General features: G+C 40.0%; 1 protein-coding gene across 3 annotated transcripts in view; it reads left to right on the top strand.

Annotated features, from left to right (window-relative positions):
• Positions 1–22541, top strand: part of Dgki (diacylglycerol kinase iota) — a 446406-nt gene that overhangs the window by 383365 nt on the left and 40500 nt on the right. For all 3 annotated transcript variants that reach the window (XM_005365831.2, XM_026788536.1, XM_026788537.1), the window contains one exon: positions 12428–12453. In XM_005365831.2, the coding sequence (XP_005365888.1) occupies positions 12428–12453 (26 nt within the window). The remainder of the gene's footprint in view (positions 1–12427; positions 12454–22541) is intronic.

Here is a 22541-nt window from a genome sequence, read left to right as displayed (position 1 = left end):
GAGAGAGAGAGATTGCAAGAATGTGCTGAAAGTGGAGGCTCTGTGCACAGCCTGTCTTATCTCCCCTGAAAGCAGCCCTGTGCCAGTAGCAGGTGCTCCATGTCATGGGTTTTTGTAAGTCACCTCTCTTTAATCCAGTTGCCAGATCATCCCTGAGGGCCTCATTGTGACAGGATGGTATTGGCTCTCGACAGTTTGATAAATGGAATAGGAATACAGCCTAGGGAGGATAATGTCCAAGCTAAAACAAGTGACCCTCCATACAAGGGATGCTAGTTCTACCAACTGATAGTGCTCTTTTCCCAAAGGCTAAGTTTTTTATTTGGGGTTATTAATAACTCTTTAGAGAATTCTGGGCCGGCACCCATACTATGAGAAAAGCAAACACAGTTCACTGGGGTCCAAAACAGTTATCTCTCGTTCTCTGAAAGGAAACAAAACATAGCACTGAGTCGTCTGTCAGTTCATTCTTCCAAGAGCTACACCCTTGGGAGCCCCAATACCTTGGGATTTCTACCACATCACTGGACATAGCAACAGGATGCTCAGGCAACAGAAGGTAATGTAGGAATGACCACTCAGAATCGGGGCTATTTCCGACCATCCTACAGGGGCCATAACTGTGTTAAATATGACTTCTTTGTCTCTGCCTGTGCCATGAAGTATTTCTGCTACAAATCAGAGCTGGGAGGAAGCCTTCAAGCTGCTTCTTTCATCCTTCCCTCCCCTCAGTGTTAGTGAGGAGCCAGCTCACTGGCCTAGTTCTACCCTTTGTCTCCACAGAGAAGGGACGGTCCCTCAGGGCATGTGGATGAATCAATGCTAGGGGAGCAGGGAGGCCTTCAGGCACCGTGGTGTAGTTGGGTCCCACCCATCCTTCTGTTTGCCTGTGTTCTCAGAGTCCAGAGTTTCCTATGCTAAGGCCTGTTTCAAAGTTCTGGCTACCTTCCCTCCTCCCTCGTACTTGACCCCACAAAAACCCACTAGTCCAGCATGCTGCTTCCTCAGGCTTCCTCAGGCTTCCTCAGACTTTACCCTAACTCTGGTTTTCTCTGTCAATTTGCCTTTGGAAGTCATTGCAGCAAATGGATATAGAGAATGGGTAGTCAGTCATTTTCAAAACAGTTCTAAAATAACTGTCCGTGCATCCCTGCGATGCGTGTTTGGGGGTTGGGACACATTCGGGTGTGTGGTCCAGGGCACACAAGTTCAGGTGCGTGAGTCACTCCTGGAAATAGGAAGAAGGGGCTTAGAGAGTGGGACTTCTGGTGAGAACGCTTGTGACACTTGAGTCCACAATTTTGAAGAGTGGGAGAAAGCTATCTGTATAAGAGAGAGACCCCAATTTAAAATTAGGGAGATGGAGACTGTGCTTCTCTCTTTCTGAGTTTCTGATTCCTCACGCAATGCCATGCAGTACACTCTCCACACTTCACAACACGTAGTACATACTGTGCCCTCAAGGCCACCACAGTGTTCCAGCTGGTACCCAGCCTTGCCTTTCTTTCCCTCTCTCAGTGGGCGGTCAGTCTCATTCCCTCCTCGGGTTCCTAGAAAGCGCTGGGCAAATATTCTGAGCATCTCTCATAGGAGAATGGAGCTAAGTTCTTCACAATGCTGGGCAAACAACCCGTTTTTTCTCAGAGAATCTGTGGGCACTTTGCAGGCCTGCCGTCGTTATTACTGAGGTTCTTGGGTCTTTAACTCTGTCTTTTGTGGATGGTTGTGGTATATGATGGAGAGACCTCGGCGTTCTTGAACATAGAAGGATTGGGGGGAGGTAGTGGCTTCTCAGATCAGGATTCCCACTCCAGCAGACATTGTCTCCTAAGGAGAGGGTGGGACAGGAAGCTTCAGTTCCCTAGGAGAACTCTTTAAGAAGAGAACCAAAACTTAGTGGTCGTACCTATTATTTTTTTCTCTGTATTTTACAACTGGGTTCTGAGTCTTTACTTGAACTTCATCATTAGCTGGATGAGGATTTCTCAATTGCTGGACACCCCAGCATAGATATGAAGCATCCTCCTCATGACTGTGTGAGATGACTGGCCTTTCTCAGAAGCTTCAAGTGCTAAACCTGACGGCCTCAGCTGGCCTTCACAGACCAGAGCTTCATGGTTTTATGATGTGTGCTTTTAAAAACTTCTCAAGGACCAGTGAGGTAGTTCACTGGGTAAAAGCACATGCTGCCAAGCTTGAGGACTTGAATTTTATCCCTGGAACCCACACGGTGCAAGGAGGAAACCAACTCACCCAAGCTGTCTTCTACTTCTATGTGTATGCAGCAACCTCCCATTAACCCAAATAAATGTAATATAATTTAAAAATAACCTACATATCCCCAAAATGGAAATGGATTTTATCTCAACCTGAACTTAGTTAGGGCTTCCCAAGCGCTTCTGAAGACTGCCACCCTGGTTCCTGTGGGTGTGGCTCCTTTGGTTGGATCTTTTCTGTTTCATTTCCCCCCTTTTAAGAAGTGCTCTGACAAATGTTTTTCTTTTGCAAAGATTGATTCTTGCACTAAGTCCTCACAGATTTAAAATGCTCACATGTTGTCTGGTGGTCAGGTTTCCATATTGAATAAGCAGGTAAACCTAACTCTGCCTCTTTCCTTTATCTATTGCTTCCTGTGCTGAAGGCCCACTTTTCTCTATTCTTCCTCATCCCTTCACTTTGAAGAAACTCCTTTCTCATTTTGTTTACATTGCTGGAAAAGAACGGTAGGTGGCAGTAACATTTCAACTCAAAGGGCGTAGGGCCTGCTACAAACAGGAATGGTATTCAGCAGGAAAAAGCAGATTGTACAAGCTAATGGTGAAATTGCTATTTTTTTTGAAAAAAAAGCCTAATATATGTCAACACAAGAGTCTATTTTAAAAATAAACACTGTATTTCAAACACAGCTCCGACAGGGGCCATCCTTGGGGGTATTTGCACAGACAGTCTTAAAAATGGAGTTGTAAAGAGAAAGGAAACAAAGGCGTGGATATTCACTTCAGATGAAGGGCTCATCAGGGTTTGTGACACGCAGCTCGGGACTTTTGCCTCCATGACAATGCCCATCTCTGTGCTCCCCACCCCACTGCCCTCTTCTCTGCCCTTCCCCTGAGTTGGGAGTGAATGTTACCTTTGAGGCCTCTGGCTGTCCCTGAAGGGGTTTGTGACCACTTGAATAGAGTGTGCTTGTCTCTCTCCTCTCAATGCCACTTTGTGTGGTGCTTAGCTTTCATCCTTGCTCTCCTTCTCGACTGCTCTTTTATGGTCTATGCTTTGTCCATTGTGTCAGAGAAATGAGATAATTAGATGGAACAAAAGCCAAGAAGACACAAGGATGGGTTTATGTAGTTGACGAGGATTCTCAATGCAGAAAAAAAAAATTTTTTTTTTGGTCCCATTTTCCTTAATTGTAGATGCTCTGGGACCAGAGTGAAGGTGGCAAAGTTTGCCCTTGGATTCACTGCCTGACTGTTTCTCACCAAGTCTTCGCTGTGATCTCAAGAAGTGCTGTGCTCTAGGGATTGATGGAAGAAGCTCAAACAAGGAAAGCTGTTTGCCTTGAGATAAGAATCTATAGTCCACTTTCAAAGCACACCAAACCACACCTAGGTTTCCTGGGTTTAAATGGAGATTCTTGCCCAGGTTCTGAACACTGCTGGGTGTCTGTACAGCACCCTTACACAGGTAACAGAAAATAAAGATGGCATTTCCCTAGCAATAAAACGGAGCTTGAAAATGTGCCTGGAAGGAGTGTCCCGTGGGGAATTGGTTTCCATCTGAGACTTCTTAGGTGTCTCACTGGGAGCCAGAATACTCTCTTAAGCATGACACCAAGTGACCATGCTCAGATATGCCTGAAAATTTACAACGGGAGCAGAGTGTTCCTATGTGGTGGGCTTTACTACAAAAAGTTACGTTCTACCAAAGTATGAGGAGTATAGATTAAGAGAGGCCAGGAGGTTCTGAGGGGCTGTAGTCAGGAAAACGAAGAAGAAAAAGAATGGGTTGGGCAAGGAAATGCAAAGTTGATAAGACAGACAAGAAGCTTCTCCATGTATGTATGTATGTATGTATGTATGTATGTATGTATGTATGTATGTATGTATTGGTTTTTTGAGATAAGGTTTCTCTGTGTAGCAGTCCTGGCTGTCCTGGAACTCACAGAGATCTGTTTGCCCTCCGTCTCCTGAGTGATGGGAATAAAGACGTTCACTGAATAGGATGTGTAATCACCCCAGTCTTACAGAAATGACTTTGTTAGCTATAGTCCTCACCTGGAAGGTGAAGAGCAAAGGCATCACAAGAAAGGAACATTAGTAAAATCCATGCACACAATAGCTCTCTGTACATGGGCATGCGTGCTGTTTTCTTCTCTGCTTTATTCCCCAATGGGGCTCTTACCACTAAGACTGGTATATTTACTCACAGTGTGCTGAGCAGTGTGTATAGTCAGTACAGGCGCCAGCTCACCTAGAGCGGCTGCTGTATTTCTGTTATAATTTTGCCGTACTGGACAAGTCTGTGCCTATAAATATCCCAGAGTTCTTCTACCCCGTCTACTGTCAATTGTCTTAGAAGAATATCTCAGTATTGTCAGAATATAATTTCCTCTCTGTGTCTCAACTAGGCTTTCATACCTATCTTGCATGTTTTTTTAAAGCTCCTCTCAGTGTGGTGGCCCCATCATTCTGATGGTCTCCCAGCATTGTGATGGTTAAGTATGTATCTTGGGAATTCTGGGAAGGAAGATAAGCATTATTTTGTAGATAATTCTTTTCAAAAAGTTAAAGAATGTGTAGGTAGGATCTTAGGACTCACCTATTCTGTCCTCTTTGACATCCAGTTTCTAAGGAAGGAAATGATGCAGATACCCTAAAGGAAGGACCAAGGAGGAAAACCATGGATGCTATTAAATGAAAGCCACGAGATGAGAGGAAAGTGGAACACTGTGTTGAGACTTAAAAAAAGAATTAAGATAGTATCGTTAAAATATAGAATTTTATAAATCTTACAGATTTAGAGCAACTCGTGGGAGCTGCCACAAATGCACATCTCCAAAGCCTATTGCAAAGCATTATGCGAGGTTAAAAGACTAGAATAGCCATGACATCTATTACTTCAGCTCTGAGTTCACTGATGGGCAGTGAGGAAATGGCGCAGGAGGTACCACACTTTTGAAGAACATGTCCCTTCATGTTTAACGCACTCTTGCTGTTATATCTTGACTCTTTGCTCGTAAGAAATTGGACATGAAGTTTTCAGTGTCCTTAGGCCTATGGCTGACCTACATGAAAGGCAGGAGGTTGTGAATGGAAATTGTGGATAGATGGCAGTTTGAGAATGGTCTTTGATCTTGTGCCTTATGACTGTCAAGAGTCTAGATACAGCACTGTCCAATACAGGATCCCATGGTCAGTATGTGCCTTAGGTCTCATTCTCTCAGATTCTTATAGTGTAAAATAATTGTATAGAGTTTAGTATAATGATAAATCACAAAAGCATATGGTTTAGTGGTTCTCAGTCTGTGGCTCACAACCCCTTTGGGAGTATAATGACCCTTTCACAGGGGTCACATATCAAATATCTTGCATATCAGATATTTACATTATGATTCTTAACAATTCATACCAAAATTGCAGTTATAAAGTAGCAAAGAAATACTTTTATGGTTAGAAGTCACCACAACATGAGGAACTGTATTAAAGGATCTCAGCATTAGGAAGATTGAGAAACACTGATATAGTTAGATCATTTCATATATTCACACTCTCCTGGTGAAAACCTTGATTTCAGAGAATAAATGCAGTCCATGAGAAGTCTAGAGATGTCTGGTGGCATATGCCTTTAATTCTAGCACTTGAGAGGCAGAGGCAGGGGATCTCTGTGACTTCAAAGCCAGCTTAGTCTAGAGTTAGTTCTAGGACAGCCAGGGCTACATAGAGAAACCCTGTCTCAAAAACAAAAACAAAAAAAAGAAAACAAAAACAAAAGTCTAGAAATATTACCTACAGCTTTAACACAGATTTGCCTTTGTTTTTTGTTTTTTTTAAAATGATTGCTTGGAGAATTCAAACATCTTTTGTTTTAGGATCCCTAGTCTGTCTTTGTTAGTTTAAATATAAAGTAAAATAAAAAGATATACTAGTTAATGTCATGATCCTATACATAAAACAGTGCTGTTTCTCTGGATCTTCTCTGACATGGCTAGAGGCACTGGCCAGCAGAAATTGTTCTGATCCTATGGTTCTTGCAGTTATTGTGGGTCTTTTTCTGCAGTGTCCCTGAGTCTTTATTATAGGAGTTGCATTGTTGAGTCTTCAGTATAAGAGTTCCATTATAGATGTACTCAATGGGGCTGTGCACAGCATGGTTACTTATTCTTTGTAGTTAGCCAATTGTGGATCATGTTCTTTACTCAAGATCCCTCCAAACAGCCTGGTAACCTCCCTAAATGTGGGTTTCGGCCTTGTGAACTGATATTCCAGTCAAGAGCACACAGGGGTTCTCTCCCTTCATTCTTGCCATCATTATTATTATTTGAATGTTTTGATGATGATGGCCACTCTAACAGGAGTAAGATCTTATGGTTGTAGATGGAAGTTTCTGTCCCACCTGGTCTTACAGTCATTCAGTCTCAAAGAAATACACAGAGGCTTATATTAATTATAAACTGTCCTATTAGCTAAGGCTTATTATTAATTATCTCTTACAACTTAAATTAATCCATAATTCTTGTCTATCTTTAGCCACATGGCTTGATACCTTTTCTCAGTGCAGCTTTTTTTTTTTTTATCTTACTTCCTCTGCATTTGGGTGGCGACTGCAGACTGAGCCTTTCCTCTTCCCAGAATTCTCTTAGTCTGGTTGCCCTGCCTATACTTCCTGCCAGGCTACTGGCCAATCAGTATTTTATTAAACCAATATGAGTCACAAATCTTAATAGTGTACAAGAGCATTTCCCACAGCACATGATTTTGGCTTTGGGCTTCCATTTTATGGATGACATGATTCTGAGCAGTTTGTTTGTTTGTTTCTATCATTTGTGTCTTTTGGGAAATGTTGGTTGTGATCTTTTGCTTGATTGATTCTTTTGTGCTATCATTTTTCATTATATATTGCATATTTTATCCCTTTCAATTGCTTTCTTTGCTGTGCAGGAATCTTTCAGTGTGATAGAATTGCATTTGTCTTTGCTTCTGTTTCTATCGCTTTCAAGGTCTATCCAGACAATGTTGTTCATGCCACTGTCGTGACACTTTTATTAATTCTTTTCCTAGTAATTGTGTTTTTTGGGGACCTTATGTAAGTTTTTAATCTATTAGTGTTGGTTTTATTTTTTAATTAAACACATACTAGTTGTACATTTATGGAAAATTGAGTTGACTCTTGTATATAAGGAAATAATCTAATTTCATTCTTTTGCATGCAGATTTTTGGTTCTCCCAGAGTCACTTGCTGAAGGCTCATTTTCTTATTGGGTGTTCTTGGTGCCTTTTTAGTAAACCAGTGAGGTGAACTACGTGTCTTTACTTATGATCTTTATTCTTATTCTACTCCATTTCTGGGTTTGTACATCTGTTTATGTAGAGATTACATGCTGTTTTGGTTACTCTATCTTTGTAATGAGTTTTTTCTCATTAAACTTATTCTTATACATTTAAATTAAAGTAGAATTATATCACTTAACCCTATCCTTTTCCTCCCTTCAACACCTCCCAGTCCCTCCCTTCATGTCAAATGGATAGCTTCTTTTTTATTACTATTGTTACATGTACATGTGTATATATGAACAAATATATAAATACAACTTGTTTATTTTTGTTGTTTGTGTGTATATGGTTTCAGGGCAGACCAGTTTGTGTTAAATAACTGAAGATGGATGCTAAACAGAAATCCCACACTAGCTCAGAATGGAGTATAATAAAGGGTTATTCATTTAGAGACTCACAGATCACAGTGCCCTGCACAAACAGGGAACAGGAACCAAATCCATCAGCTAGAAGAGATAGCATGTCTATTGGTATTGCTATTGGTCCAGTCTTGTCATGCAGCCATATCAAGGAGAGGGTAGTATATTTTAAAGTCTGGCAGTGTGATGCCTCCTGATTTGTTCATTTTGTTCAAGATTGCCTTGCTTTCCTGAGATCCTTTTTGATGCTATATTAATTATAAGATAGTGTTTACAATATATGTAAAGATGACTTTGTTTTTGTATTTAATAACTAGCTCATCTTGTATTGCCATGAGTATGGCATGCCTTTCTATGTGTTGTGCATTCTTCACTTTTTTCTATTAATTTTGTATAGTCACACTTTTCTGTAGAAATCCCCCTTTTCTAGAGAATAAACTCAGCCCCCAAGACATCTTGAGATATTGCCTAAAAGTGCCTTCAATGCATTTTTACTATTTACTTTAATCCCAGCACTCGGGAGGAAGAGACAGGCAGATCTCAGTGAGTTCGAGGCCAGCCTAGTCTACAGAGTGCATTCCAGGACAAGCTCCAAAGCACCCTGTCTCAAAACAAACAAACAAACAAACAAACAAACAAACAAAAAAGAATCCAAACATCTTTTATTTTGGGATCCTTATGTCTGCAGTAATTTAAGTATAAATAAAAATAAAAAATTACCAATAAAATAGTGGAGCACTTTTAAAAGTGTTTTATGTTTTGACATTTTATATTGTTTACCTCTTATGTTACTTTTCTCTTTACCATAGCAACAGGTAGACTTTTCTCTCTCTCTAATGCACTAGTTAAAGGCAAGGTAAACCTTGCTCTTTTCTGTCTGCATGGGTTTCCTGGTCATTACATTCCTTTCTGCAGTTCTCAAATGGCTCTATTTCCCTCCCAACTTGCCGCTCTCTTCACTTTTTCCATTTTTGATGTCACGCAGATTGAATAACCATTCGTAACTTCATGTCCTCATCTCTTCTGTATGTTCCTATTGGCATTTGGATTTTTTGTGGGTCTGTGGTGGCTTTTTGATTACTTGTGATATTTTCACTGGGTAAATTCTTTCCAGAACTCTGGCTTGTGGTAGATCACTGCAGGATGATTGACTTTGGGTTGTTCGTTTACAGATGCTTTTGGATCAGCACTCTGTTCTGGAGTTTGCTCCAACATCTCAAGAGCAGGCCATCTCAGCTCAGAGCAGGGCTTTCTGCCCTGGCTTTGCAGTATATGATGTTGCTGAGTGTGTTTACAGCTTATTATAATCATGACTGTCCTCTGAAATGTAGTCCAGCTTTTACTCTATTCGGTGACTCTTCTTCACGTATGGTGCTTTAACTTATAAACATCTAGATTACTAAAAGATGTTTTTATTGGTTTCTATCTTCCTCATTATTTTTCATGGATTTTAAAGAGAATCAAAAAACAGACACTTTTACTCTTTGTTCCTGATGTGGGAGTGAAACAGTAACCCCTGAGTTTATCTCCTCTCTGTTCTCCTTACGTCAGTCAAAAATAGAAACCAGAGCATGTGACTTTCAAACATTATTTTTTTTTTGGTATTTATTTTGGAAAGTCAATTCCAGACAGTTGAAAATAGATTTATGGGCTCCATATGGAATGGCCCTAACTCCCCCAGCCATGGGTTTGCCTTTTCTGTACATTTCAGCAGTACTGAGTTATTTATGTTTCTGATAGTGTCTATGAGATTTCAGTTCTGCCTGTTTTATGTACCTATCGCTTCTGTCTAGAATTTTTTTCTCACTTACTTAATGAGCTCTCATTGGTTCCCTAAAGCTGGGTCAAGATGCTTTTGACCTGAGTTTGTTTCATTTGTAGGACCGTGACTCTCTGCATTGTTAACCTTTTACTTCTTACATTTTCTTTTATTGTTATACTTTTCACTATGGTGTAAGCATTTATTTTTCTGTATTATGGCACTATGTTATGAGTAAGTTTTTTATTCTTCACTAGATTATGACTTTTCCAATACTGCCCTTTGTTTCTTCATGACTTCATGGGGGACAAACATTTGGGGACATGACTCACTCGTTACATCGATGCATATTAAAAGACTTTAGCATGAATGATAACAATTTAGGTTTAAAGAAACAGAATAATAAATTTTAAGTATAGTCTTTGACTTCTTATTTTGGTTTTGCTGTAGTCTTTTTTTCCAATTCCCTGAATTTGAATGGAATAAGAATGTAAATAGTGCCAAGCAAGCAATAAAACACAGCCAAACCATATATATTCTGTAGATCATCATAACTACTAGTGATTGGAAAATATGGAGAGGGAATCTACATCATTGAGTTAGTGAGTGTTGGTAACAGTTCACATCGTGAGGCAGCTTCTAGATCTGAGACTATGTACATGGATGGAAATTGAGCAAGTTCAGGCCCATGGCTCTCGAGCATGGTGGGAGAGTGAGGAGCGAGGGTTCCTGTGTGTCTCAGCTGTCAGGGTTGGCTGTCAGAAAAACAATCCTTCCTTGGAATTCAGCCTCTAGGCTAAAAATAACTGCATATCCCGCTCATTGTGGGATGTTTCTTCTTTCCTGAGCTGAGTTCTGTGAAACCTTGTATGCCCATTTCCAGCCTAAACGGATGGCGTGCCTGTCTCTGAAGGGTAATCTACTGATGTTTGCACTGAAAGGTGAAATGCTGGGTGAGGGTTGAAATAGTCCATATGTCTTCAGATTCCGCAAGTCCTGGGGTGTGGGAGACGTTCAGCCACAGAAATTCGACATGAGTAATCCTTGCAAAACACTCTGAGACGGATAGTTCATCCTCGCCGCCTGGACATACTTTAGAATGCATCCCCATGGGACTTTGATGGAGCCATCTGGACTTTTTCAAATTTAGTATTAAATGCTCTGCAGGAAGGCAGGAAAGACTATGCCTTGGGGGCTCCCACCTGGGACATGCAGGAGGCCATGGGCATGGATTTCTCTTTGTTCTCATTCTCTATCAGAAATTAATTGTAAATACATTTGTGCTTAGTTTTCATAAACAAAATCAGAAGTGAAGATGTTCCTTTGTTGCTGGCTCACTTCTCATGCCCCATGCAACTTTATTAGTGCATATTATTTCTAATATATGTGCTTTATAATCATCTTTTAATTCCATTTTACCTTCTGTTCATCACACACCCACTTATTTTTCCCCTACTAAACTAGATATGGGTGTCCCTATTGTTGGATGTCTTGGGCATCTTTTGGCTTTGAGAATGCTCATTCCAAAGCTCCCTTTCTCCTAGGAAGCTCTGAAGCCAACAATTCTTAAGATCAGTTGAAGGTAATAGGATCGATCATGTTTGAAGAGCCTTAAAATGTACCGGATTCTGAACGTCAGCCTGATGGTACTGAAATCCATTCAATTCAACAAATGGGACACAGAGTCCTGCTTTTTCTGAGTATGATGTGTTTCCACATTGCCAGGAGGTAATTACCTACAAGGACCAGTGTGTAGACAGCACAAAATCTGGGAAACTTTAAGAGGCACATAAATCAGCTCCAACAGGGGACGCTGGCTGTTTCTCGGGGTAGTGATTTGTCAATTTCTGCTCATCATTCATCTGGTTTATTTGCCTCTTGAACACTCATTTTTTTTCCCCTGCCAAGTCGTGGGACTCTCTCTTTCATGTGCAAAATTCTACTTGAAAAGGCCCATGAGGCTGAAGCGGGTTAGCACTTTGCACTAATGGGTGTGTACATTTTCTTTCCATTACTACTGTGTACTCATATAATAAAAGGTTATAGTGCTCATCAGTAGATCAAGGGAAGCAGCTGCGTCCTCCAGTTGTTTAACATTGCTTCAACAACTAGTCCATCCCTCCAATGTGTGCCTCTCCTGGCTCGTGAGTATCAGTGATAGGTTACCTAGCTACATTTGCCAACATCTTCACTTGCCACGGGTTGCCACCCTAATGACTGTGATGGGCCAGCTATGAAAAGTATACAGTATATTAGAGGAAGCATGTTTGTTGCAGCCCTGTGCCATCATGCCTAAGCTGCTGACATTATAGTAACCCATAATACTCAGCCAATTGAGATAAAATGGAAATTGTATGAACTAGAATATGCCTTTAAACAAGTACATTCATTACATCACCTACTTAAGTTTCTCCTTAACTGACTCTTTTTTAAGATTTATTTGTTATTTTTTATTTTATGTGTTTGAGTGTTTTGCCTGTGTGTATGTGTGTGCCATGTGTGTGCCTGGTACCCATGGAGGCCACAAGGTGTCAGGTAATCTGGAACTATGTCAGGTAATAAGGATGACTGTGAGTCACCGTGTGGATACTGGGTACCAAACCTAGGTCCTCTGCAGGAATAGCACGTGCTCTTTACCACTGAACCATCTCTCCAGCCGCTCCTTAACTGAATTTCACTGCAATTTCTGTAAAATTATTTATGTACTGTTATCATTATCATTCATAAAATACTTACCATGTTTCTATTATCTTTTTTAGGTCACCAGTCTCTTCAGAAGATCATGGTAAGAAGATGTTATTTTTATCCTAAACTATGCAGTCAAAATTTGCCCCTGGTCCTTATTCCTCACTGTCAGAGCAGAAAATTATTAAGAAAGTCTCTAAGATGTTGACTCTGTAGTTTTCCTAGTGTGATATGTCTAACACTTTTAAAAACTTGATCCACAGAAACTGGGTTTGTTATTTGGTATTATTTACAAATCAGTTGTAACCATTTTAGAAATAATATCTTTATTTAATATCTTCTGCCTGGTTCTGTTCAGCCGTCACAAATGTATAAATTTTTAGGTAAGCATGTATTTTCTATGAATGTGATTTTCACCTCTAAAATGAGGTGTTATAGGAGGTATCTCCCAAGTCCTTTCCAGATGGTGAGGCCGCATCTCTGCACAGCCATTGGCAGAGTGCTCTAAGTCTGAAATGGAGTTGCTTGGCCAGTGAGCGAGCTGGTACTCAGTCAGGGTGAATTGTTCTTATTTTAAGAGGCAGCCGCTTCACTCAAAGGAAAAAACATCTAATTATGTCATCTCTAACCTCTGCTCACTTATTCCAACAGTCACTCAAAATTGTTTGTCGGGTGGCTGCAGTGGTTCATCATACCATAGAATGATACTTCACACATATTGGTATTCAGGTTTCACTGAGGGCTTGTTGATGTGGCTCTTTCTTGGATCTTTGAGATTATTCCATAAACATAATCCACACCTGTACATTACCACGTTCCAGTTTACTGAGTGTACATAGCATCCTTTACATATAGGCTAGGCATTTTGCAACAGATCAAATATTGTGGTTGGCTTTTTGATACTGTATTTTACCAAGGTCTGGTAGGCTCTAAGGATGGAATCTTCATCTCCCTCTACCGCTACTGTTTTAGCCTCCATCTTTTCCCATTCCCCTGTCAATAACCTGCATTCCAGGCATATGACTCTACCCAGTTTCTGGATCCCCCACCTTTTAAAAAAATTATTTATTTTTTGCATCTCCTCCTTTCATTCTTGCTGTTCCCTCGAAGGAAATGGCTCTTCCTTTCTGTCACATATATGGTTTCTGCTCACTTTTATTTTACTTTTAGTGAAAGCTTTCTGATCCACCGACTGTGACATATGTCTTCCTAAGCGTGACACACAATTCTGATGCTTTTCTTAGCTGGCTCTTTAGACTGAATTTCTTTGATATCGTGTCCAATGAAAAGAAAACATTTAAAAATGTATTTATTAAGTGAATGAATTAAGGAAATGGAGAGGGAGTTTCAGGCCACCTCTCCTGCTGCTGCCTTATAAAATCTGTCCTAATATTGGAACAATGTTGTGTCATGTTCTCTGAAGAACTGTAGGGAAAATTATGCTTGAGGCCCATTAAGTCCGAATTAGGTAATCAACCACCTAATGGTAAACCGTTATTGCATGCTATTTTGCTGATTGTTGCTGGTATGAATAGGATTTTGATTGTATATTTATAAGTCTTTCAGCTTTCATGTCCAAATGATAAATTAGAAATGTGTGTTTACCTTTATTTTGAGCTATTTTTACCCTTAATAACCTCTGGTTGCTTTTATCTTTTTGTCTGTAAGAGTACATCCTCTATTCACAGGGGTCGGAGGATTCTAAGTTAAAGTTCTGCAGTCCACTAGGACATTTTTAGGGGTTAGGAGGGGGTCTCAAAGCATATGTCAGCTCCTTTGAAGATCTGAAAGGTGGTCCCTGCCTAGATAACTTGCTCTTGATATTTTAACAACGATTAAATGTGATTAGTTGAGGGACTATTATGCAAATTTAGATGAGTATTATATTTTGGTGAATTCAAAAATGCATTATATACTTATGCCTCTTAGTCTCCTGCATCTTCGAAAAACAGTTTAAACATGTGTGCTGATTTACCTATGCTGCCTAATTGCTTATCATCGACTAGTCTGCGCATCCTTAGGGAATATTTTACGCTTCTCTATCACTATGATTTTCTCTCTAGCACACACTGTATGTTTCCTTACCTTTATATATTTTAGGAATTAATGTTTTCTGTGGCTGTCATAAAGCATCAGTGCCACACCGCCACTCTGGAATGACATTGCGATGCACCCCTAAGAGGTGAATCAGGGTTTTCCAGTTTATTCTAAAAGGACTGAGACACATTGGCAAATGGATTATGAAGGCAGACTGTAAAAGCCTGTGCCTCTCAGTGCTCTCTTTTGTTCCTTTCCACCCGCAGTGCCATTTTCTTCAGTACCAGCTGCTCCCTTCAGCTATTTCTGAAACAAAATTCATTCTTGGAGAAATCTAACTTAGAAAGTCCACTAGCTCTGCTGCTTCCCATCTTTCAGATTCTCCTCAGAGATCACCACTCTTTCTGTCTGATTCTGTTTGTCTGTGCATTGGGGCTCTTCGTATCTGATCTACGTGTCTTCTGCAGAAATGACCCTCCAGTGTGTCACAGGCACTCGAACACTGTGTTGTTATGTTCTTCCGTGCAGGAAGTGTGAGAGGAGATGTAGACTGGTTGATGTCTGCTCCACATAGCATGGAGGTTAGGTGTGTTGGCTTGTGCACACAACCCCAGCTACTCAGGAGACAGGGGCAGGAAAGTTACTCTGTGGGGGCCAACACAGGAAATTTAATGAGTTTTCTTGTCAAAAAAAAAAAAAGAGAGAGAGAGAGAAAGAAAGAAACCAAGAAAAGCTTAAAAATATAATGGCCGTCAAAGATAAATCTGCCTCCTTTGACTTTCTCTATAAACATCAACTTTTTACTAGAAACCTTTATTTTTACATCAGTCTAAGAAAGAACAAAACGCTTAATACATAATTTGCCTTGTAGTCCCCAAGGAATGAATGGGTTCAGAATTGGGTGAGTGCTCATATAAGATTGCCGACACCAGGCACAGATAGCACATACGTTATTTTTTATGTTCATAACACAGCATTAGGGTCTTTGAGAAGAGAAGATAAAATGTATTGAGCACTTACTCAGAACTTTAACCACATTATCCTGTTTCATTGTTAATAGGTAACAGCCTACAGGGCATGCGTCATCCTAACTTTATAGCCAGGGAAACAAGTCTTTAAATAACAGCTACTAAGTGGTAGAGTTAATTTAAACCCAGATTCAATATCCAAACTTTGCTTTTTTTTTAAACTTCAGCACATTGCTGGGAAAACAAAGAAATGATTGTCAGCATTAAAGTAAATTGACTGAATTATTGAGAGGGGAGGAAAGTTCCTTCTGCCTAACAAGAGTTTATTTACTGCTGTGTAAGTAATTTCTTTTTAATGACAAAGGAAAACTGAATAAAAAATAACAACTTCTCCCTCCTGCTGGGAATGACTTGTCCCAGGAGAAAAAGTGAAATACCGATGTCACATTTTCTCATAATTAGTTAGCTGAGTGAAACCGAGGCTTCGGGGAAGCCTGCCATGCGAGTCCCAGGGGGAGCATTAGGTTTTAATGCAACATCTGGAAGCTGGAATCCCACTCCGTCAGAAGATAAGCTTGGCAGTGATGGATGGCCCTTTCCCCTGAGTTTCCCTCCATTTAGTCGTTCACACTTCATCATTCCAGCGGCTGGAGTCACCTCCTCCAGCCCAGGCAGCTTCTCGAGCTCTGAGCTCTTGGGTCCTTTCTTGCCCCTTGTACGTTCATTTTCCAAGACTCTCAGACTGTTGTTCCTTAGAGCCGCCACCTACGTGAGCATCCTGAAGGGCATTTTCCAGTAAACGTCCTGGTGCAGAATGGAAGAGAATCTTCGCCATCTATACATCTGGCAGAGGATTAATATCCAGAATATATAAAGAGCTAAAAAGGTTGTCAAGGAATTGTTAAAAGAAAGAAAGAAATGACTCAGAGAATTCACAAAAGAAGAAAAAGAAAAGGTATACCATAAAAGGCTTCACTAGACACTTAAAAGAACACCAGTAAGCTACTTGATTCTTCAACAGCCTCTGAGGGGCCACCCTGTTACAGTTACACACACACACACACACACACACACGCACACACAGCCCCTGTAGTCTCACGTTTCTGTTGCCACAGTAAATACCTGACAAGAATGGCCCTGACCAATCCGGAAACTGTAATGACTGGTCACAAGCATCAAGTCTGCGGATCAGACTTGGAGTTGACTATACTTTATAATACTGGCAATAAAACATATTATTATATCGTACAGAATTCTTTGAGTTATCAAAATCATTTTTTTTCATTTTTCATTTTGTTTTTTAAAAATGGTCGATTATATTTTACATCCAAACCCAGTTTCTTCTCACTCCCCTCCTTCTGCTCCCTCCGCCTTCCCCCACCCCACCCCTGTTCACTCATCAGAGAGGGTGAGTCCTCACATGGAAAGGGGCAATGGAGCAGATCTTCTGAGTAAACTGAGAGTGTGGGGTGGAGGGTAGAAGGAGAGTAGGGAGGGGAGAAGGATGGAGGGAGGAGAACATGAGATATCAAAATTTTGTTAACTTATTTTGGGTGGCTTTTGTTTTTGTTTTCAATTTTACATTTATTGTGTGTGTGTGCGCGTGTGTGTGTGTGTGTGTGTGTGTGTGTGCACGCACATACATGTATGTATCTGCATGCTTCAAGTTGCAAATGGAGGCCAGAGAACAATTGCAGGTGTCAGCTCTTTTCTGCTACTCTGGGCGTTGCAGGGATTGGACTCAGGTTGTCAGGCTGGACCACAGGTGTCTGCCTGCTGGCCCATCTCTTCAGTTCTTAACTCACCTTTCTTTTCCTTGTATGTGTGGTATTGTGAATGAAGACAGGGCCTCTATGCATCCCAGGCAAGTACCCAATCACAGACCATATTCCCTGCTCTGTTTCTAGGTCCTATTTTGCCCAGATTGGCCTTGAACTGACTCTGTAGCCCAGGTAGGCATGGAACCGTGCCCTCCTATCTCAGCCTCCTGAGCAACTGGGATTCCAAGAAAGTACTATTACGCTTGATCCTTTTTCTAGCATGAATATAAACATACGTTTGCATACCAAAATAGTTATTATGTATAAAATCTAGCTACTTACTTCAAATAATAGCTAAACAACCACTGTGAGCCATTTCCCAGATCAAAAAGTGAAACATTCAACTTGAGCTCTTCAGGCTGCCTGCCTTTCTGACTACATTAACTTCCCTACCTTTCAGAGGAATTGCATTTTCCTCCTCGTCAGTCATGCCATTTTTTTTTATTTTACTACATGTGTGCATACCCCACATGTGAATTTATGTATGATTGTATGTACATACATGTGAATATATGGAATGAAGTTTTGCCTATTTTAAATCTCTACAAGATGAAGCAGGCTATATATTTTTCTGTGATTTGGTTTGAACCTTTGCATTTTTTAAAATAATGTTTTATTTGTTCTTTGATATTTTCATACATTTATACAATGTGTGTTTTGAGCTTAGCTACTCACCACTACCTCCTTCCAGCTCTTCCTGGTGCTCGCCACTGTTCCCCTCCCAACTTCATGTCCTCTTTCTTTATATTGTTATTAATATAATTAATAATCCTGAGCGCAATTAGGTAGTACTGGCCATAGGTGTGTAGATGTGTAACCATCGGTGAGATATGAATAATGGGAACAACCATGCTCTCCTTTTCTTAGAAGGAGCCACCAACTGACAAGAGATCCTCTGCTAAAGGGTTAAGGGTGGAGTTTTGAAGGACCATATCTTTACTGGCTGGATCTTGTGGAGATTTTGTGTAGGTAACCACAGCTACTATGAGCTATTACATGCAACCTCCACAAGCTTTCCTTCCCACCCTCCAGTTCTTACACTCTTTCTGCCCCTTCTTCCACAATGTCCTGAGGCTTAGACAGAACTGAGCACTCATGGTCATTCCTACTCAGCACCTTGACTCTATCTACCACTACCCTCTGCAAAAGAAGCTTTTCTCACCAAATTGAGAGCAACCCAATCCAAGAGTACAAACATAAATTTGTAGACGGCCAGACCACTTAACAAGACAGTAATGACAGATTACCCACTAGGGCCCAATAATCTCCCAGTCATAGGTTTGTAAGATTAATCAGATTGCATAAACTTTTGTGATTCATTTTTGGTGAGTGTCATATTTATTTTGTTTATTTGTCATGTGGTTTAGTGTTCTACTGTATGAATACATACCAATTCATGAGTATAATCTGCCATTGATAAATGCTTATATTTAATTTGATTTTGGAAAATACTACCACTATGGACGTCCTTTTCCACAACTCTTCGGGTGTCCTTATGTGAGAATTTCTCTAATGTTTAAGACCCTTGATGACAATGGCATAGTTAGGGGCTAAGTTGTACACATCTTCAGCTTTTCAGGTAAGTGGAGAAAATGGTCATTCAAGCATGTACTCTCAGCTTCAGTGGGGAAGAGCTTCCTTTGATCCACCCAGCTGATGTTTGAAATTAATGGATTGGAAAATATTTGCAAGTCTGATGTTAGTGCTACCTTGTATCTTATACATTGTGCTCAGGTTTTACACATTGGTGGAGCATCTTTTCATGTAGTTACAGGCCTCTTGTGTTTGTTCGTCTATGAAATGCTTCATTTTGTTATTGGCCCAACTGCTCTCCCTTTGGATTGTCTGTATTTTAATGATTTCATAAACATAGTTCTGAATATTATGAGTACATTTTTCTTCTCTCTGTTGTAAATTTTCTTCAGCTTGTGGGTTACATTTTGAAGTTCCTTTGGGCTTCATCCAATAGACAGATGTTCGTTATTTTAAAATATTTCAAATTATTAGTATTTTCCTGTAGTTGATGTCTTTGGGATGTTTTAAAGAATTGTATAACACAAAGTTAAAATCCCTATTGCATTCTTAAAAAAGCATAGCTGCGTTCTTTATTGATTTTATGGTTTGTTAAGAAATAAAGATGCACTTTTGCTTGATTTTTCATTGCTTGAGAATGCATATGAGCATATATGTGTTTTGATCCAACCCACCTTACTCTTTTCCAACTCCTCCAGGACCCTACCACCATATTTCTCTCAGAATTCATGTATTCATTTTAAAGCCCAGGGAGTCCAATTGGTGCTATCAGGATATCACTTAGTGTTCCTTCTACTGGAGCATGGGCAGCCCGTTGGGGGAGGAGTTTGTAGAATACCTATTTAATGTATTGTCTACATCCTTCACTGGTTTATAAAGCCTGTTTTGTCTTCTTGTCCCTGTTTTTATTTTTTATTTTAATTTACATTTTATTAACTGCTTTTTAAAAGTAGAATGACTTTTATTAGATAAAGATTGCCTAATTTACATAGGAAAACTACAAGCTTACATATGGTTTAAATACTACAAAATAAAAGCTATGGAAAATTCAAAGAGAAAATTATAAACCAGCCAATATAAATATTGGGTTGATAAGATGACATAAACTTATATGAGCAAAAGGTTTTATATATCATAATAATCAAAGGGCTTGGTTATCATGGAATACTTTTCAGTTGATCGCAGAGAAATTATCATTACTACCTTAAATCTTTTTTTCTTTATTATTTTGTTGGATATTTCATGTGTGTGTACTATATTTACATCATTTTCATCCCTCCTTCTTCCCCAAATTCTCCCTCTCCCCTCCCATTCCCTCTCAAATTCATAACCTCTTCTTTCTTTAATTGTTATATATGTATGTTTCTATTTGTATAAATACACACATTGTATATATGTACACACACACACACACATATATATATATATAATATGAATACAATCTGCTGGGTCTGTTTACTTTTATGTGTTTAGAGCTGAGTGCTTAGGGTGAGATAACCTATCCAGTAGATATCTTTATCCTCGAAGAAGACCGATTCTCTCTCTCAGCATCTGCCAGTTGCCTGTAAGTCTTCATGTAGAAGTAGGGCTTTGTGAGAGTCCTCTCATCCACGTTGGCATGTCAGTGAGTGCTGTCATTCTGTGGGTCTGGTTTAGGTGCTGGATTGTTGAGATTTGGTGGATGCAGAAGACATTGCAGTAGAGGGCTTAGTCCTCAGGCTCTTCAAAGTTTTCTCTTCTTTCTGCGATGCTCCCTTAGCTGTAGGGGTTGTGTCATAGATCTATCAATTGGGCTTGAACATTCCATGATCAGTTAGTTGTTCTGTGCATTTTGGCCAGTTGTGGATGTTTTGCAACGGTCTACATCTGTTGCAATGAGAAGTTTCTTTGGTGAAGAATGAGAGCTAAACTCAACTGTGGCTATAAAGATAAGTATTAGGAATGCATGTGGCATTTATACTGGTTTGGGACCATAGCAGTCGTAGGTTTTTTTTGTAGGCGTCATGATCCCACCAGCCACAGGTAATTGGCTGCATTTACAGTACCAGGCATGGATTTCTTCCTATTTAGTAAATCTCAAGTCTAATTAGATAACTGTTGGTTAGTCACAAGAAATGAATGTCAATATTGTAATAGATTTTCTCATTTGTTTTATTGACCGGTATGTCTGTTATTTTTAAAAGGCTTATTTATATTATGTACGTGAATATTTTGTCTTCATGTATTTATGCACGCTATATGTGAGCCCGCGCCTGTCAGAGGACAAGAGAGGGCATCTGATCGCATGGAACCGGAGTTACAGATACTTGTGATCCCAGGTGGATGCTGGGAATGGAACCTGGGTCCTCTGCACTCCTAACTGCTGAGCCATCCCTCCAACCCCAGCACGATCTTCTACCCAAATCACACTTTTTTAATTGTTCTGATATTGTTATAGTTCCTAAGGTTTGATAGAGGATAAACTCACAGATCTTTTCAGAGTGGCCCTTTTTGTTTATATAAAATTGAAAAGCAATTTGTCATATCCTGTATTCAGATTTCGTGTCTGAGGAGTAATGGCTTGGCTCAGTAGTTAAGAGGGAGGGCTGCTCTTCCAGAGGACCTGAGCTAGGATCCCAGCCCCCATATCACCTGGATCACACTGCATGCAACCTCAGCTCCAGGAGACCCGGCATCTGCACACAGTCACCTGCACAAGTCACATGCACAGATAAAAATAAACCTTCAATTCTTTTTCATGAATATCACATGAGTCTCTAAATCATGATGGAGAAGAGCAATGTCTTTATGGAAAAAAAGCCCTCGGCTCCTGGTTGATTCTCTTCACATTTAATTGGCTATCTGTGGTGTTTTATAGTTTTATCGTCTTCAGTTTAGCCTATTTCTGGGTATTTTATATCATGAATTATGATTTTTAAAGTTGCAATTTCTTTTTTTTCCTTTCTCTTTTCTTTCCTTTTTTTATGCTGCCATACTGCAGCGCAGTTAACTTTTAAAAGCATGTGTTTGCAAGATTCCTGTTAACCTTTAACGTCATAGACTTTACCTGACTTTATCTCCTCGGTGGGGAGATAATTCTGTATAGTTAACGCAGTCAGTAAACAATGGACATTTCACGTTACTCTCTCCTCTCGTTAGGCTTTGCGTGTTCTTTTCTGTTCCTGTTCACGCTGATGCCAAACTGAATAGATGTCGGTACAGTCAGCACCGTTGCTAATCTTGCGATGCCACGGTGAATGCCATCTATAATTTCTACTAAGTTGACGCTTTGATGCTCTGTGACCCCAGTGTGGGTGGTGGCAATTGACACTAGCTATTTTAAGTCTTTTCTTTCATTTTCGTTTTCAAATTTGACATGCAGTTACTTTTATTCAGTATTCTTTTCTTCGTCTTGTTTGTTCTCCTTCACCTGTTAACATGATACATCTCAGGTATTGGCTTTTCTAGTGGAAGCCAGTATCACATTCACAAGAAGAACTCAAATTGATTATCACATTTATCTCCTTTACACGGTACTAGGTCTCATTTGCTAATAATTTATTTGATGTCTGTGTTCCTGTGTATGACTGGCCTTTTTAACTTTTCTTTTTCTTTGTTGGTTTTTCAAAACAGGGTTTTGCTGTAGCTTTGGAACCTGTTCTGGAACTAGCTCTTGTAGACCAGGCTGGTCTCGAACTCACAGAGATCTGCCTGTCTCTGCCTCTTGAGTGCTGGGATTAAAGGCGTGCGCCACCACTGCCTGGCTCTTTTCAGTTTTTCTACTTTTGTTTATTAATGAAAGTATGTTACTCCTTGCTCCATCAAATGATGAAAAAATACACTCTCTTCTT

The sequence above is a fragment of the Microtus ochrogaster genome, unplaced genomic scaffold (assembly GCF_000317375.1).
Source record: "Microtus ochrogaster isolate Prairie Vole_2 unplaced genomic scaffold, MicOch1.0 UNK4, whole genome shotgun sequence".
In the NCBI taxonomy this organism is placed as follows: Eukaryota; Metazoa; Chordata; class Mammalia; order Rodentia; family Cricetidae; genus Microtus; species Microtus ochrogaster.
Note: the sequence above shows the minus strand (reverse complement) of the source record. Positions and strands in the feature narration are given on the sequence as shown.